This window comes from Mytilus trossulus, chromosome 2, assembly GCF_036588685.1.
Source record: "Mytilus trossulus isolate FHL-02 chromosome 2, PNRI_Mtr1.1.1.hap1, whole genome shotgun sequence".
Classification (NCBI taxonomy): Eukaryota; Metazoa; Mollusca; class Bivalvia; order Mytilida; family Mytilidae; genus Mytilus; species Mytilus trossulus.
Window position 1 is genome coordinate 15,571,945 of NC_086374.1, and position 19,009 is coordinate 15,590,953.

Consider the following 19,009-nt stretch of genomic DNA (forward strand, 5'->3'; position numbering starts at 1 on the left):
TATAACCATATAAAACATTTATCAAAATTATAAATAGTCCAAATTAAACTATTTACAGGACATTGACTCGAAAATATATAGCATTGTATCGTGTGTATTTTAGCCTTGATATCATCTAATTAACTATCTTGACCTTCCAATACCTCTGATGGTCATGTAAGCGATATAGACATAAATATAGATATTAATTGAAAGTGAACTTGTGAACCTAGGTCTGTTTAATTTCATATCATAGATTAAAAATATATTCTAATCATTGTTTTTACATTTATAAGAATGATTTTTTATGGATCGAAGTAGTCATCCAAATGATTCTTTACCTTTAAATAACTTAACACACACAATGTATGCATTATCCATCTCTAGCTAAGGGTTTAAATTGAAGTTCACATGAATACAGATTCAATGAGCTTGAATTATTCACTTGAATTATTCATTTGCAAGTGAATAATTCATCTTAAGCTTATTTTGACAAAATTGAACCATACTGGACGCTAGTTATTTCACTATTTCTCTTTCATTAATGAGAAAAAAAATCCCACCTGATCTTTCTCAACAAAAGTGTGTTGTACTACTTTTGGGACAAATTATATCAAAATTATAGAAAACCTCATTGGTTCTAACTCAAAATATATACAATTTTATGTTAAGGGCGTCTTGAAATATTTTGACAGCTAAAGTGCTAATTTCTAACCTTTTTCAGCTGGACCAAATTACTACTTTACTTTAAAATTCATGACCCAAATTTTTTGACAGAATCATTTCATCCTCTTACTTGCTATTTGAGGTATAAAACATGGAGAATTATATTTTGAAGTGGTATAAAAAATATTGGAAAGAACCACACTGTCCACACAGTCACTAGGGATATATTCTTGGACAATGCAAATCAAAGGGCGATAATTGTGGTCTCTGATCAGTTACAGCAATACAATTAAAGGGAGATAATACCTTGTACTTGTCTTCCATGTCTTCTATCCTAGCCTGGTGCTGTGTCTGTAGATTTAGCATTTCCTTTTGATGTTTGTCTGACATTTGTTGTTCTAAGGCCAATAACTCCTGTTTATGTTGTTCAGCACTCTTTCTAGATGTTACAGTATCTACACTTCCACCATCTAAATCATCAGAATGAGTGGAGTGGGTACTAGCTATTTCTATAATTCAATAAAAGTTAAACATACATATAAATGTGTTTAAGTTTTGCGTATCGCCAGAAATGTCATGATGGTACCTGTTCTGTGTATCTACTTTTCATAAGAATTAAAAACAAATTGCTACCATAAACAATTATTTTGTAATAATTTGTTACATTGCACTCAAATTAAAAGATGGATTTCTAAATAAATTAGTTGTAACCATTTTAAATGAATGTTTATTTGCTTTATTCAAACTTTAAAGATAATATCAACGTTGAATAAATCTTATTTCATGACAGAATATGTACAGTTCAGACAAAACATTGTTAGTGTAACATGAAAGTAACAGTTCAGTTTTACCTTTCAAGCATAAAATTAACGCATACGAATACAGATTGTCCAGTCATTTTTCATACTATAGTAATATTCATAGGTCTTACCTTCTTTGATGCGTTTAAGTTTCTCCTCATATTCTGCCTCTATTCTGGCTATAATTGAGGTATGGGTGTCCCTTAAGTCCTCTATAGAGTTATCCTTCTCTTCACTAGACCTACGACGGGCTACTTCAGGGTCAGAGGGTAAATCTGCTTCCCTAGTTTCGTCATCTGTCTCAAGTTCCTCGTCTGTCTTCTGAGTTGATTCTTCTGATTTAACAGCTGCTACATCCTCTGGTTCAGAAACAATCTTGGTCAATTCTTCCTTCAGTTTTGAGATTTCTAATTCTTGATTTTGCTCCAGCTCAGAAATTCTAGCATCATATTCATCAATAATAGTCTTTCTACATTCTGATATATCTTTTTCATGTTGCATTCTTAGTTCTTCTGCCTCTGCCTGACGTTCACCTATAAACTTATCCATTAATTCTTGATGCTGTTCCATAAATCTGGCCTATAATGAAATTATCATTTTTATTAGCAAATATATCAAGGAAGATATATAAAGTATTAATACATGTAAAACTGTGTAAGTGAGAAAAAATTATCTGTTATATTGCTAGCAGAGAATATTTTGTTTAATCTCTTCAATGTTGATTTAATTACTAGTTGAAGCTCAATGGGTTTGGCCATAATAAATAATAGGTTTGTTTGCCCAAACGCTACCTACCCAGAAAAAAGCTGCCTACTCAAATTCTTTTATTGTCCTGATTTGAAGAAGTTTTTTTTTTAATCAAATAGGCATGAAGACTTGTGATATCTGATACTTCAATTTCTTTTTTTGAAAAAAAAAAAGAAAATGCCTACCTACCTACCCACTGCCTCAACCTTTGGGTAGGGTTTGGGCAAACCAAAATATTTTTAAGTGTGGCCTTTTTAACAAGTGCATTTTTAATGTCCATTTTATGAAAACAATGGTAGATCATAGTTCCTAGCAAGTGCGTAGAAAGGCTTAACTATACTAACAATTGTATTTCTACTTGGAAACTTTCAAGGTCTATCACACTTTTTCTAAGTAATGTATAAACTGAACATTTCTAGGTGTAAGACTACTTCTAGATAACTATGTTAGTGAAACAGAAAGAAAGTTAACACCATTGTGTTGTTTATATTTCATAAAATGCTCTTAACAAAAATTGAAACCCTCCTTTTCCTCGCTAATTTCTCCCTAAAGTATAAACAATGATCTTATGTGTTTACCTGTTCTGATTCTATTGTTTCATCAAATTCCTGTTGCATTAGTGTTTTAGCCATTTCTAACTCTGTATCATACCGTTCATGTATAAGATCAGCCACTTCAGGAGCCTCACCACTTTTTATACCTGTAAACAGATAGCATTGTATATAAAAGTCATACCCTGTCTTAGCCATTTCAGTTTCACATATAATAGTCATATACGTTGTACTCTGTTAGCTACTGTTTATTCATCTTCGCTAGCCAAGGGTTAGGATCCACTCCCGCTCTCTTCACCCTTGGCGGATTGAGATAAAATTACGGAGACACAAGGTAAGGATTTTTATTGGTTGCAGTCAAAACTCGCTGCATCCAATTAAAATGCGCCTATAACATAATCACGTGTAAATGTAGAAAGTGTTTGTAAACAATTGCCACGTGTTTTTTTGTGCAACAAGCCTTTACATCCCTAAACATACGACTATATTTAGTGAAAACTTGAATGTTTTTAATCAACAAATAGAAGTTCCTGTGTATGTTTCATGCACAAATGCATGAATGTTGACGTATGCTTTCATTTCCGGCTTTACCAAGTGTGTAGAATCTAGACGCTACCGTGCTTTTACCTCCAAATTGAAGAGTTCAAGTGCTACCATTGGTCAAGACTAATGTATTCGGAATTGGCGTGATTTTCATCTTCCGATAGATGGCGCAACATTGTTATCACAAATGTTGGCTCATTCCGCCAAGGGTGAAGAGAGCGGGAGTGGATCGTAACCCTTGGCTAGCGAAGATGCTGTTTATTCAGAAATTATTGCATGCATTTATTACTGCAATATTGTCATTTTAGACTAAAATGCATTTCTAATTTTTGTGATATTGAGAAAAATCCTGTTTAGTTCAAATAAAAATATTTCAAAATGTGAGTTTAAACTGTCACATTTTAGCACTCATTTCTTAACTTATATATTCACATAGAACAGCCATTCTCTTCTTTAGCTTTATTAGTTTTCACATTTGATAGTCATACAACTTTTTTTTATCCATTTCTGTTTTGAATACAATAGTCATACACCCTGTAACCAACTTTTGTTTTCACATTTACCAGATATACAATTTGCTTTTACAGTTCTCTGTTTGTGAACCTCATTGTATGGTTTACTTATTCAGAGTTGAGTTTACTTTTTTCGTATAGAATTGAATAAGTGTTGTTTCACAATAAAATATGAAGAAAAAAGGCTAAAGATTTTGTTCACAATGTTCAAAGGGAGATAACTCTATTTAATTTCAATGCCTAATTGGTGAGCTAAATTTTTACCTTTAGATATATGTAAAAACCCAAATGTTTTAAAATTTGAAGAATTGATGAATACATCAGATTTATTCACACTTACTGGAATAGCAAAATTTTGTAAAAGTGTTATTAAAACCTTTTAATACATGTGCTTAATCATGTTATTATATTTTGTACTTCCTGTCAAATATCTGTATTAATTATATATACTATTATTGCACCTTTGTTAACCATGTTCTAATGTAAATATGTAAATATGTTCATACTTTTATAGTTTGTTAAAAAATGTTGTACTAACATACCCCATGTTGGGGCTTTAGTGAAATAAAATGTCTTATGTCTTATGTCTTATGTTTAATTTGTTTCACAACATTGGAGATATTAACTTCTTACACAAATAATTCATTAACAAAGGAGTAAGTTCGGTAAGGGCCATATTTGGCCCCAATTATAAAGTTCATAGCTACTAGACCATGTAGACAATACATGTTTTAAGTTGCCTTAAAGACATGTTAGAAAGTTAAACAGAACAGTTTTTGTCAAAGTTTAATTCTAACACGTTGATTTTTACATCAATAAAAGGTTAAAATAAGGGATTTTGGTGAAATTTGACAAAATCAGCTAGATTTCAACCAAATAAAGGACCAGGAAACATAGAGCGCAGGCGTCGACAAGCTTAAGATTCAAATTAGACATGTGAAATGTCTTTACAAATATTATTTTAAAAGATCTTTGTTGTCGACGTATGCGCTCTATGTTTCCTGTCCAATAATCTATGGAAATTTACCCATTTTCATTGATTTTTTCATGTAAAATCAACATGAGTACAACTTGTGACGTCATAATGAAACGCAGAAACGTAAAATGTTCAACAAAATGGTTTATATCCTAGCTAGTCAATGTATCAGCTATAATTTATTGTGATATTGGTCGATAAATCCGAGTTTGAAATTTACACTAAAAAGGGGGGCCATTTTAGGACCTTATCGAACATACTCCTTTAACTTACGATCAATAAGAGTCTCATATTTTTCCTCTGCTTCATTTAAGTCCAATTCATGTTGTTTTTTCAGTTCCTCCTTTTCACCATCAAATGATTCTTCTAACTCCTGTTTTAATAATTCCATTTTTTCGTCATATTCCTTGTTAAGTTTAGACACATTATCCTCATGTTCTTTGATTAAATCTCGTTTCAGTTTGTTTTGTTTTTCAATTTCTTCCTTAGAAGCTGTACTGTTCTCTTCCAAAGCCTTGATTTTCATGTCATAATCCTCAATAACTTTATCTATATCTTCTTTGAAATTTTCTTCCAGTTTAGAATTTTTCTCAGTTGCCTCTTTTAATTTTTCATTGAGCTGATTTATTTCTGTATGATATTCCTCCTGAAGTTGTTTAACAGTTTCCTCCTTAGCCCTTCCAATTTCTTGCATGAGAACAGCCACAGTATTATCATGAGTTTTACCAGCAGGTAGTAAACCCTTCTCACTAGAGTCACTAGACGAAGCACTGAACGTGGAAGCAGTTTGTGTGAAGTCTCTTGACGATGCAGTTTGATCAAAATCTTGAGATGAATCAATCATGTCAAAGTCTTGTGATTGATCAGTCTGTAATAATGATTCAGATAATGTATTGTCTTTGGTGTCTTTGTCTTCCTCCAAACTGTCCCCATCAGCCTCAGTTTTATCCGTTCCCCCTAAAGTCCTCTCCTTGACAGTATCCTCCTCTGATTTAGACACCTCTATCACTGTCTCCTGAGACTGTGTATCACTATCTCGACTCACTAAAGATTCTTCATCTTCAATAACACCACTTTTTTCTTCTACAGGCGAAAATGCTTTTTCTATCTTATCTTCAATGACTTCTTGTATAACTTCCTCAAGAACTTGGTCCTTAGTTTTGGTGTCATTTGATTTTTCTGGATCTTGTTTTGTCATTTCAGATTGTATTTGGTTTTTCATATCATCTAATTTTTGTTGATAATCTTCTTTTAATTTTTTTATTTCTTTATCATGGCCAGCAGTTATGTCTGCAGCTTGTCGTTTCAATTCCACCTCCATTTGAACTTTGAATTCTGTTTGAACAGTTGAAAGTTCAACTTGACTCTCATGTTCTAGATCTTGACATAGAGATTCATTTTTCTCTCTTTGTTGATGCTGTAATTCTTCAATTTGTTCTTGATGGACATTTTCAAGTTCCTGTTTGAGTGTTTCAATATCCTCTTTCTGTTTTTCCGACAAAGAATCAAGTTCCTCCTTATGTTTTTCTCTCAATGTTTCAATTTCTTTCTCATGAGTAAGTTTTATTTCACTGATAACTTCTTCATTGTCATGTTCAGATCGTTCCTGTAAATTCTTCATGGCTGCTTTTTGTTGTTGTTGTAATTCATCATATTGCTCTTCCAACATTCTCTCCTGTTCTTGAGAAGCTTCAAGTTCAGCTTTTAACTTGGAAACTTCAGCTTGAGATGATTTCAGATCTGTAAATACTTTTTCGAACTTTTCATTTATTTCAGTAACAATTTTGGCATGTTTGTTTTCACACTCTTCCAATTCACGTAAACATTTTTCACCAAGAGCTTGTTTTTGCTTCATTAATGTTTCTATTTTACACTCTTTATCACTCATTAATGAATTTACATCATCCAGTTCACCTTGGGTTACCCGTAATTTATTTTCAAGTTCCTGAATTTTATCTGAATTTTCAGTCAATTTAAAATGCATTTCTTGATTTTCAATGTTTTCTTGAGAAATCTTGAGTTGGAGGTCAGATATTTCATCTTCTTTTTTTGCCAACAATGTTTTAAGTTCCTGTAAGGTTTTATCATTAGTTTCATCTTCATACTGAAGTGAATCATCAGAAATAGCAGTCAAATTATATGCTGATTTCAAGTAATCTCTTTCTGTCTCTTGCTCATCTGGGACACCACTAGATGTCACTGCATCACTCCCAGAACCCCTCTTTGGAGAAGAAAAATCCTGTTGGTTTGCTTTAAATTCTTCTATTTCCTCTTTGTATTGTAGAATTTCTTCCTGGTGGAATTTTTCAAGAGAACTGATTTTATTTTCATATTGTGTCTTGAGACTTGAAAGATCTGTAAATAAATAAGGAATATGATTATATATATATCTGTATATTTACCCTGCTGTTCAGTTTAGTTACTCGCAACAATTAATATTAATAACATTATCTAGCAAGGAATCATCTACCCAGCAATTTAACTGGCATCCATTTACCCATCCAGACTTAGTTTTTAGAAGATTTTTGTTAAAATTCAACCAATATTTCACCCATTGTCATGAATACATTTTCATTGACTCTTAAGTAAACAATTTTCATTTTGCACAATACATATCAATCAACAAACTAAGTCGAAGATGGCTGCTAAAATAATTGTTATTTTTTTGTACCCTTTAAATTATATTGCGATGTTTTCATATATCTTTAATTTTCAGAAAATTTTCTCCAGACATTTCAGAAGAAAAATTAATCTAGAGACATAGCATTGTTATTGTATCCAGACTGCACTATACGTCTTTCTTATTTCTCTTTTTTCAAGTAAACTGCACCGGCAGAATGAGTGGTCACTGATGTTGCAAGGTTTCATTTTAAAAAGTCAGTATGGTCCTTGCTTGGGAATAAATTATTATAGAGAAAAACTTCTTATATGTACAACCACATACATATCAATATGTAGTAGAAATGCAGAAAAGTAAAAACCAAGTTTCTCAGTATATCTTAACTCGGAAATTTAAAATATAAATTGACATTAAATAATATTTCTGACGAATGACAGATAAAATGAAGTAAGAACATGTGGTTAAAACTATTCAGTGTGCACACCTGTAATATGATATAATGCTCTCCATAAAATAACATTACATGAAATGTATACATAAGAAGGTACTGTCATGTACTTTTTCACTCTTTATTTACTAAAATCTTAAATTGCATTTACATTCCGAAGTATTTTTCCTATTAAGCTGGTATGCATGAAAAATCTTAAATGAGTTTCAATTCAAATTATAATGGCATGAAAGTTGCATTTCTGTAGGATAATATGTTAACATCATTTTACTGAAGAAAACACATGAATTGAAAAATATAAAGCTCATTTAATTTTTACAATATATATCAATTTGATATTATTAAATGATGCATAGGGTGGTAGGTAAGAACTTATTTATGTCTTATTTTCTAACTGTTAAATATCCTATTTTTCTATCAGAATATTATGTTCAAAATACATTAAAATTTACTTTAAATTTAATGTCAAGTTAACATAATATCAGCCTTTTTAAAACCTAATCTATCTAATGTTTTTTGTGAACATTCTTTTTTGATTTCATTATATTTGTAGCAGTTTCTTGTGACCTTTTGTCAAATTATATTATTTTGGAGAAGTTTGATGATAACTGATGAGTCAACTATCACCTAGAATCCCCAAAAAGACAACAAATGAATATCTATGTATAAACATGATTTGTTTTGGGCTTTTTTTTAACATGAACAACATCTTTTTTCCAAATCATCTGGAATACATAAACCCTAAGTAGTCCAGTGCAGCAGACAGAGTGGCCCCTGCTTCTATTATGGACCCCAATTGCCATATAAAGTACAAATGGGTGAATAAAATAAATCCCTCAATACGACTTTATATATATCACCAGGCTAATTTGGACTTATATTTTTATCTCATTATTTCATAAAATCCTGATTCTTTGAGTGATATAAATCTGCAAGTTCTTTAACATCAAATGTCAATAATAAAGATTATTATATATACTTTTCTTGACACTTTAATTACTAATTTTGTCGACATTTCCAAATAAGATGATAACCTAAAAAAATAAAATGTTAAATCAGCCCAGTGATATGTAAAAAAATGGGCATCTGTTTCCAATCAATATTCTACTCATCTAGGTGATAAATACATGTGAAACACATCCTTCTTGAAACCTGTACAACTTTTAAACCCTTATACTGCAGATTGGCCCACTTTTACAAAAACTAACACAAGCGACACAAATGGCCCATCCCAAAAAGTTGAAAAACCTGCAATTTGAATAACACATGTGGACACAAACATGATGGTAGTCTCACATATCAAAAATCAGCTCAAAATCTGGAGGCGTATAGAAAAAAAGTCTGTATAACTGTGATTTTCAACAATTAATCAAAGTCCAAAGCCTGTAATTTCAGCAAAAATTAGCGGAGCAGAACTAAACTAATACTTGATCTGTAACTCATCATGGTTAACTCACATACCAAAAATCAGCCCAATATCTGAAGGCATTAGGAAAAAAAGTCCATATAACTGTGATTTTCAAGTTCAGAGCCTGTAATTTCAGCAAAATTTAGCTGAGGGGTAAGAAACTTTAACTTGACATAAAAATTTCCACTGAGTACAAAGCAAACAAGCATTCAGTGAATCCATCGACCCACATCAAAATGAATTTTTATTGAAGTTCTTTTAATTTCAAGTCAAAATACATCTTAGTGGTATTAACCATAGGTATGTCTTGAATAATTTATAAATATTTTTTGATCCTTTTTTTTTCTAAAGTACTTCTTTTTTCTGTTCATGGATTAAGTAGCTTGTGAATTAAATCATTTTTTAACTAGATGTCCATCATTTAATAGATTACCTGTTATTTGTGGACCAGCAGACTGGAATTTGGCCTTTTGCTTGTTGTAAAGTTTCTGTAACTGTTCCATTTCCTCTTGTAATCTTTCTACTTCCTGAGCTTCATTAGACATACGATCTGTTCTGGCAGTAAGTAATTGTTCATATTCCTGAAGTAAAGAGGCACGAAGCAGGTCCAACTCCTCACGCTGGCTTTCCAAGGTCTGTCGTACATCTGAAACATGAATCAAACTGTAATAAAACAATACAATTCAGGGCTCTATTATTATTTCTTATTTAATAAAAAGAAGGCCTATCTAATTAAAACAACAAGTATATAAAATCCACATTTCATATCCTTATTTCAAACCATGTTCTCAATTACCTTGTGTTTCATAGCTTATAACACATCCATTTACATGATTTAAAATCCACAATTAGATAAAATCCTTTCCATTTGAGCTCTCTCTCGAAATATCTGTAAAAACTGCTTCCAAAAAACTTGTTACATCCTTAACATGTAAATATATAAAATCTAAAACACATTATCAATTCATTCCCCATTCTCTATCATTTAGCAAAAATGTATTCCATTTATAATAAAAACTAAACCATATATTAATAAATTATGTGTATACTGAATTATAATGGGTTAGAAAATATTTTTGGAACTGTGTTAAAACCTTAAATCTTTAACCTAAACATGTATTATCTGTGTTTGTAAGTCAATTTGTTTAAGTTATAGATCAAGTATTCCTGATAAGAAAAATTATTAATAAAATTATAATATTTAAAGAAAATATTGCATCTTAAACATAAATATTCCTTATTTGTTAAAATTATATTTGTACATCCTCTTAAGTAAAAACTTATTTTTTCTGAAATACTGTATATCCAAACACGAAACGAAACACAAATGAAATAGTTTAAAACTAGTATACATAAGTATATATAAAGGAGACTCAGCACATTTTATGATCAGCTAACAGCTTCAAAGGAATTTCACTTGTATTTTATTTTACATATGAATTCCCATCAAAAAGCTCATTTAAACTTTTACTTGATATAAGGAAAGAGAGAATGAATTTTTAAAACATGGTCACGCCTGATTGGCAACCATTACTTATATCCTGTACCTACTGCTGAGATTTATTGATCAGTATTTAAATAGTTTAAACTTGTATATTTAGTTTTATAGTCTGATCAATGTTTATCAATGAAATTTGTACATAGATGTCAGTCTCCTGAATATACAATCTCACCAATATAAAATCTTTATACAAAGACTTCATTTTATCTCCTAAACTCAACATACAATTATACCTAGATTTAGTTCTTTCCATCTATTTTTTTCACAATATGATTTTTGTTCTAGCTATATAAAAGATTTGTTTAAGCAAACCTCAGGGTTGACAACTTATAACCTTACAAATATTCTTTAAACAAAGTTTTTATTGTCAACTGTTTTTCCACTGACCTCCTCTACAATGGGAAGGTGATAATTGCAGTGCATTAATAACTACCGTGGTTAAATCTGGCTGAAATGATTCTTCTAAAATGTATATTGCTATGACTCTTAATTTCAACATATGATGATCATCTCTAACATTGGGTTGGGTCATAAAAATGTATATATTTCTACCCAAACATTCAAAGTGCAAGAATCTCCAAACACAAATTCATTTTTCTAAAAAGAGATGTTTTGTTTTTAGTACATGGGAAGGTGGCAACATCAGAAATTGAATATGCAGATGTCAGCTATAATTCTGAATCTTCAAAGAGGTTCATGATAGAAAATTTTCAGATAGTTTTGTCTTTATTTGGTAATGTAGAAATGTAGACAATGTTATTTGAACTACTAATTACAAACCAGGTGCTCCACAGGGCACAGCTTAATACAACCCCAGAGGTTGAACCCTGAACAGTTGGGCAACGATGGACACAACTTTCAAACTGGATACAGCTCTGAATTTGGATTGTGATCAAATTCTTGACACAATATGAGTTTCTGACATAAAAGAAATGTCAAGATCTTACAAAACTATTATGCAATATTTTTAAAAATTTGGAATTTGAGAAATTTAGGGAAAAAAATTTGAAAACTACTACCACCACCCTTTTTTTTGGCAATAAGTCCAAAACCTATCATCTCATTACACATAATTTACAAGAAGTGTAAGGGAAGTAAATCTGAACATACCCAACATTGTATGTTAACTATTTTTGAATTACCTCCCTCAGTACACTGCTTTTAAATTGTCTTAATAGTCCATTGACCAGAAAAACCTAGTTTTTCCCCTTTTTTGCCCCTAATTCCAAAACATTTTGAGCCATAACCCCCCCCCCCAGTCATTACTAACAATCTCTTCATGGTGTGGAAACTTGTGGTATAATTGCAGAGAGATTCATACACTTAAACACAAGTTATTGTTTGAAAAACTACAAAAATTCATAAGGGTTCCGCGAAACCTGGTGTCTCGCCTACTTTTGCTGTACCTCTCAGGCTCAACAAAAATGAGGAAAACAATCAATAAAAATATTCCTCTTGATACTATCTTTTGATTGTTAGAAGCTTCTGTCCAAGTTTGGTAAAAATTTCAGGATAGTTTATGAATCGAATAAATGTTTTAAAAACTTTAACTGCAGACTGCATGTAATGTTAACTGGAAGAAAAACTAAGTCCATTTATAAGTAAAATACAGAAACACAGATACCAAATATTAACAAAATTTCCTTTCTAGATACTAGCTTTTGATCATAAACAAGCTTCTGTCCAAGCTTGGTACAAATTTAAAATAGTAAAAGAAAGTCATTCATTTTAAAAAAAAATATATCCACAGAGTGAATGTGTTGTTTCCTGGCAGAAAACCATTTAAAAGTAAAACACGGAAAAAATGAATTTATTTTTTTACAAAATTTACTTCTGGATACTATCTAATGATCATAAACAAGCTTAGGTCCAAACCCAGGATAGTTAAAGATTAAAATTTTTAAAAACTTTAACCACAGAGTGAATGTAACGTTTCCCCGCAAAAAAACTAAGTCCATTTATAAGTAAAAAACAGAAAAAATGGAATTTTATTTATGCTAACTTTACTTCTGGATACTATCTTATGATCATAAACAAGCATCTGTCCAAGTTTGGTAGAAATCCAGTATAGTTTAAGAAAGATATTCAAATTTTAAAAACTTTAACCACAGAGTGAATGTAATTTTTCCCCGCTGAAAAACTAAGTCCAGTAATAAAGAAAATACAGAAAAAATGAAATTTTATTTTTACAAAATTAACTTCTGGATACTATTTTATGATCATATACAAGCTTCTGTCCAAGTTTGGTAGAAATCCAGTATAGTTTAAAAAGATATTCAAATTTTTAAAACTTTAACCACAGAGTGAATGTAATGTTTCCCCGCAGAAAAACTAAGTCCGTTTATAAATAAAATACAGAAAAAATGGAATTTTATTTTATCAAAATTTACTTCTGGATACTATCTTATGATCATAAACAAGCTTCTGTCCAAGTTTGGTAGACATCCAGTATAGATTCAGAAAGTTATTAAATTTTCAAAAACATTAACCACAGAGTGAATATTTGTGGACATGGCGACGACACCGACGACGGAATGTAGGATAGCTTAGTCTCCCTTTTTCGCCTAAAGTCGAAGGCTCAACAAAGATGCTTAATTTGGGCCCCCTTTTTTGCCGTTAATTCCTAAACTATTGGGACCATAACCCCCAAAATCAATCCCAACCTTCCTTTAGTGGTATTGAAACTTCTGGTAAAAATGTATAGAGATCCATTCACAAAATCTAAAGTTATTGTCCAGAAAACCTATTTCCCCCCCTTTTTTTTGCCCCTAATTCCCCTTTTTTAGCCCCTCATTCCAAAACATTTAGAGCCATAACAACCCAAAGTCATTACTAACCATCCCTTCATGGTATGGAATCTTGTGGTATAATTTCAGAGAGATTCATACACTTAAACACAAGTAATTGTTTGAAAACTACACAAATGCTTATTTTGGGCCCTTTTTGACCCCCAATTCCTTAACTATTGGGACCATAACCCCCAAAATCATTCCCAACCTTCCATTAGTGATATTGAACCTCGTGGTAAAAATTTATAGAGATCCATTCTCTAAATCCAAAGTTATTGTCCAGAAACTGAATGTGTCTTCGGATGAGGCAGACAATCCAGACATGATACCATTATACGACGCAATTTTTGCTGTCGTATAAAAACAAAATAAATTCACTTAAAACTAAAGAACAGAATTTAAAATGACTTACCTTCAGCTGTCTCCACAATTTTCTCTTTCTCCTCTAATTGTTGGTACTCTTCCTCAGTAACAGGCATGGACCGTATACTCTCAGTGTCTGTATCATCCTCGGTCTGTTGTCCCTGGGACTGCTTGTTCTTTCGTGGAGTTCTTGTTTTGGGAGATTTTGAAAGTCCATCGGATATTTTCTGAAATTGAAATATCAGTAAAAAAATGCCTCTAACTCTAAGACCACAATTTCCAACTGGTTGCTCTGACTAAAAAAAAAAATTCATGCAAAATTTCTAGAAATATTAGAAGAAATGTAAATTTACATGTTGATAAAAGGAAGATCTCTCTCTACTCACACATAGCTGCTTTATTAAATTATACTCCAATACTTTATCTTATATCAGAAAACACTTTTCATTTAAAACCTGAGAATTCATACCCACTCTATCAGCAGGTATGTTTATTTTATGTTGTTTTTTTGGGCATAAGTGTACTTAAGGGGTAGAAAATTGTGGAGAGAGCTACTTAGTGTCTGTTTATAATTTTGACAACAAAAATCCATTTACTGAATAGATCAAAAGTTCTAATTTTCATTACATATTTTAAATCAAAAGTTTTAGTAAAGTAAGCATAAGTGTAAATAAGAAAAACAGCATTCAAGTGGAAGTGGATGATATATACATTAATCCATATCTGGTAAACAAATTCCATTATATCTTACTCAATTGATATTTTTTTCTCAAATTTATGCGATGCAACTGAAAAGACATTACCCTTTCTAAACATAATTTTCACAATACCTGTAATAGTTTTTCATGTTCGTCAGCCATTTTCTTGATTGCTTTCTGTATTTGTACAGATGTTGAATCCTTGGCACCTTGAAACAGACAAACAAATTGTGATGATTTATTGTTAATTTCTGACGTTGTCAGTTTGATGTCATACACCAATGAAAACATTAAAATATTGGCACTTTTTTATGTAAACAATTTAACAGTGTGAAGGTGCTAAGTTGTACTTTGTTGACAGGTTATACAAATACGGACATGTATGCAATACCTTCTGAATGAAACATCTTTATAACAGCTCCAACCAAAAAAGACAAATAAGTTTTTGCTCACAACAGATATTCTACATTTTCTACACAATCTATGTATCTAATGGTAAGTAAAATTATTGTAAAATAAGAAAGGCTATGCTGACCGTATAAAGTTACAACAAACAAATTAAAAAAAAATGGATTTAGAATTTAACCGAAGATGCAAGTTTGATATTTACTATTAAATGTTCTGATTGTCTTTTAAAAACACCAGATTATCGCCCAGAAAAAAGTATAACTCAATTCAAAATTCTCAAGTTCACAATTCACTAACAACAGCAGTCTACATTTAGAAAATCAAATCTGATCTGTACTTCATGGATAAAAGTTGTTTTGCCAAAGATAAATCGTTACAGCCCATCCAGAAACATTTTGATTCAACTGGATGAGGGTGGTTACTATTTACTTTTTTTTTATATAAATATTTAGATAAACATTTTTTTTTTATTAAATTATTAAAGAATCCAGAGTCTACATAGATTTTTCTACTGGTCTTTTTCAAATATCTGCAGTCATGACAGAACAGCTATAAGAAAGTGTTCTACTAAGATGCTCTAACCACCAAGTGATCCCTATGGTTCTGCTTATTGTTAAAGCTGATAAATATGTTTTTCCTTTTCTAGTACTTCAGATTCAGAGATTTATTATTTCCCTGCAGCAGAAGCTGTATGCACAGTTAACAAGATGCAGCTTTAAGTTTGAAGTAGTTTAAAGAGTAGAATTATGCTCAAAGCAGACAAATCATAATTTCTAAATGATATGAAGTTAATCTGCTAGCTTGATTAGTACATATTTTTTTAAAATATCATAAAGTTTTCAATTGTTATACATGTACATTTGAGATGGAACTACAACAAAGTTTAACTATTGTTTTATAAATCTATAAGTATATAACATATGATGTTATCCATTGAATACATAATGTTATAAACATTGTTATACCAGTATAATGGGGTTATTTATCAATATGTGGGAAGATTGCTTTTTCATATATTTCAATTGGCTAAGCTGATTATCTTGATGGAATGATTTTACTTTTTAATTAACAGTTCTATAGTTACTCCTATCTTTTGAAAAATCATACATTAACAAATTGATTCCTTCATGTTTTCTGAGAAACAAATCTATGTTTGCAATACAACCTATCTAGAGCAGTTTAAGGGAGGTGATTCAAATATATACAACATTGTACTTTAAATGTGTTTTGATTACCTCCCTTACACCGCTTTTGAATTGTCAATTAACCAGGAAACCCTTCTTTTCCCCCCTTTTTTTGCCCCTAATTCCTAAATGGTTTTAGCTATAACTTGTTCTGTAGTATCCTCAATTTTTAATTGGAATTCTTTATATTTCAAAAATTAATAAAGGAAACAATAGTTATTGTCATCCATTTTAAATGTGATAACAGGGAAATTGGTTGGTTCAAACATTGCCCTTTTGATTATCTTTGCACATTTTCTCTTTTATTTATTCAAATGAAAGTATCAGCATTAATATGTTTATAACTGACATATTAATAGTAATGGCAAAGCCTCAATATAGTAAAAAAATTGACTTTATTGAAAGGACAACAGCTAGCTTTAAAATAACAATTGGTTCTACTGCTGAAAACATATACACTACAAAAATCCATGTAGCCCTTAACCCAAAAACAGTACAAAAAAATAAATCCATTTAAAATAAATGTAGGTTTCCAAAACTATAAAGCTATAAATTCAGGTTAAAATTTCCCTCATTTGCTTGGACATTTTTTTACAGGAATGAAAATTGGAGCTGAAAATAATAACTGCATTAGGGAAGCTTTATAATAAGTGTAGCACTGTATATAATATGTGAAGCATGTTGCATATTAACTCACCATGCGGAACCTCAAATTCAACAGTCTGCACAACTGGTTCAATCAAGCAAAAATAATTAGTCAAGCATAAAAAACATGCACTATATCTATTTTGTTATAAATAGTAGTTATAAAAAAAATTACTTGTTACTTTCAATATTACTAAAACACCCCTGTGAAATTGTGGGCAATTAGACTTTAGAGCATGTTTGAAAGTATGTAAACTGTTGTGGGATGAATTTTTGTAAAAGATTTTATGTCTGGAGCATTTCAGGAAAGGTATCAAAAGTCATAGGTACTTGGTGGCAGGGCAATATTTTTTAGCCCCCCCTCCCCGAATTTTCCAAATGCCAAATTTTTTGTTTTCTGTTTTTTCTGTATACTATGAACATACATATAATACAAATAAAGTGTATTTGCTATTTACTATCAATTCCAAGTTTACTATCCAAGCCGGTCAATGGTATATTACTTCTTAGTATATAGAGAGTCTCTATATAAAGTATATAGAGACTCTTATATAATATATCAATGACCGCTGTGGATGGTGATCTTGGAATTGATAGAAAAGAGAAAATACACTTCATTTATAGTACTGTAGAAACATTAATTTTCGTCGCATCAAAGTTTCATGGTTTTGTCTTTATAAAAGATTTCATGGGGATTTTTTTCGTGGTTTCCAGTAAATGGAAGTGATATTATATGTAGGTTGAATTTTCGTGGATATTTTAATGCATGGATATATTCTTTCCAGGAAATAAACAAAATTCAATTCTCCACAAAAAATTACTGCTTTTACAATATATGTATTATCACAGTATATACTGTAAAATCAGAAATTATTGCGTGCATTTATTATTGCGATTTTGTCATTTTACACTTGAATGCTATTTTAACTTTTACCATTTTTGAGAAAAGTCATGCTTAATTCAGTTAAAATATTACAAAATGTGAGTTTTAATTATTGCGTTTACAACTCAGTCGCATTATTCGCAATAATAAAAACCTCGCAATAATTTCTGAATTTACAGTAGTAAAACGCAAAAATAATTGTCCTGTCTCCAAGTACTTTTAGTCTTTTTATGTGTTATTTCATCACAGTCCTAAACAAGTCTTGTCTATGATTTGAAAGTCTGTCCGATGACAGAAACCATGTCAAGATCCCTTTATTTTTTCGTTTCCTCCCAAAATAACGCAAACTTAGCAATCATAAGTGAGGATGACAAATGCAACTATGCATGGAACACAGAGGCAGGGTGATTAATATATTGTGGAAGGAAATGAAGCAATACACAAAATGAGGTCTTCTCATTTAATGTACAGATTTGACACCGAGTAATACCATAAGGGAAATAAGAACCCTAGCTTAGTTTTTCCCTTTCCAAAATAGGAGATACTTGTGTCTGAATAATTGAAAATCAATTAGACAACACTTTGTTAATAAAAAAAATTCGAGTAAAATGACTAATTAAATACTGAAACTATAAATGATTCAAAAATTCAAATAGTGCTCAGATATGAGTTCTAACTATATATACACATCACTTCACATCAAATACACATCACATCACATACACACATATAATCAAAGATCTTACTAAGTGAGTCCTCCAGAAGAGATTTATTCATATCATCTTCATGTTGCTCTTCTACATCTTCTAAACGTTTCTCCCACAATCTCTCTATCTTCTGTATGTCTTCCTCATGTTCCTGGGTCAGTTGGTCATTGAGTTCCTTCAGAGATTGGACGTGTGTCCTCTCTAGTTCTGTCTTAACTAGATCTAACTGACCAGAGTAGATCTGTTCTAAAGTGATCCTCATTGCCTTCACCTTCAAGTCTACATCTTCCTGCAAACAATGATTTGATTTAATTAATAAAAAACAATGGCTGAATGGCTCTGAAGTTATTGGAGGGTAAATGCTTTAGAGCCAACCTATCAAGTGTAAAACAGCCACTAATGCAAACCTCAAATAAAACGAAATTAAATCTCAAAACAGACTCTGTACAACTTATCTTCTAGTAAAAGAATCAGCAATCTTGGTTGGAACTCAGAATATGTTAGTCTAGAAGAAGTTAGGATTATCAATGTATGTGTGTGCCACATTGTAAACTATATTAAAACAGCTATTTAGTTTCCCC

The 19,009-nt window shown here is 31.1% G+C and overlaps 1 protein-coding gene across 6 annotated transcripts in view; it reads right to left on the reverse strand.

Moving 5' to 3' along the window:
* Positions 1-19,009, reverse strand: part of LOC134706584 (A-kinase anchor protein 9-like) — a 129,280-nt gene that overhangs the window by 53,312 nt on the left and 56,959 nt on the right. For all 6 annotated transcript variants that reach the window (XM_063565645.1, XM_063565643.1, XM_063565644.1 and 3 more), the window contains 8 exons: positions 18,468-18,717; positions 14,734-14,810; positions 13,953-14,130; positions 9,684-9,896; positions 5,048-7,129; positions 2,771-2,892; positions 1,577-2,024; positions 952-1,154 (listed from right to left, as the gene is read on the reverse strand). In XM_063565645.1, coding sequence (XP_063421715.1) covers positions 952-1,154; positions 1,577-2,024; positions 2,771-2,892; positions 5,048-7,129; positions 9,684-9,896; positions 13,953-14,130; positions 14,734-14,810; positions 18,468-18,717 — 3,573 coding nt within the window. The remainder of the gene's footprint in view (positions 1-951; positions 1,155-1,576; positions 2,025-2,770; positions 2,893-5,047; positions 7,130-9,683; positions 9,897-13,952; positions 14,131-14,733; positions 14,811-18,467; positions 18,718-19,009) is intronic.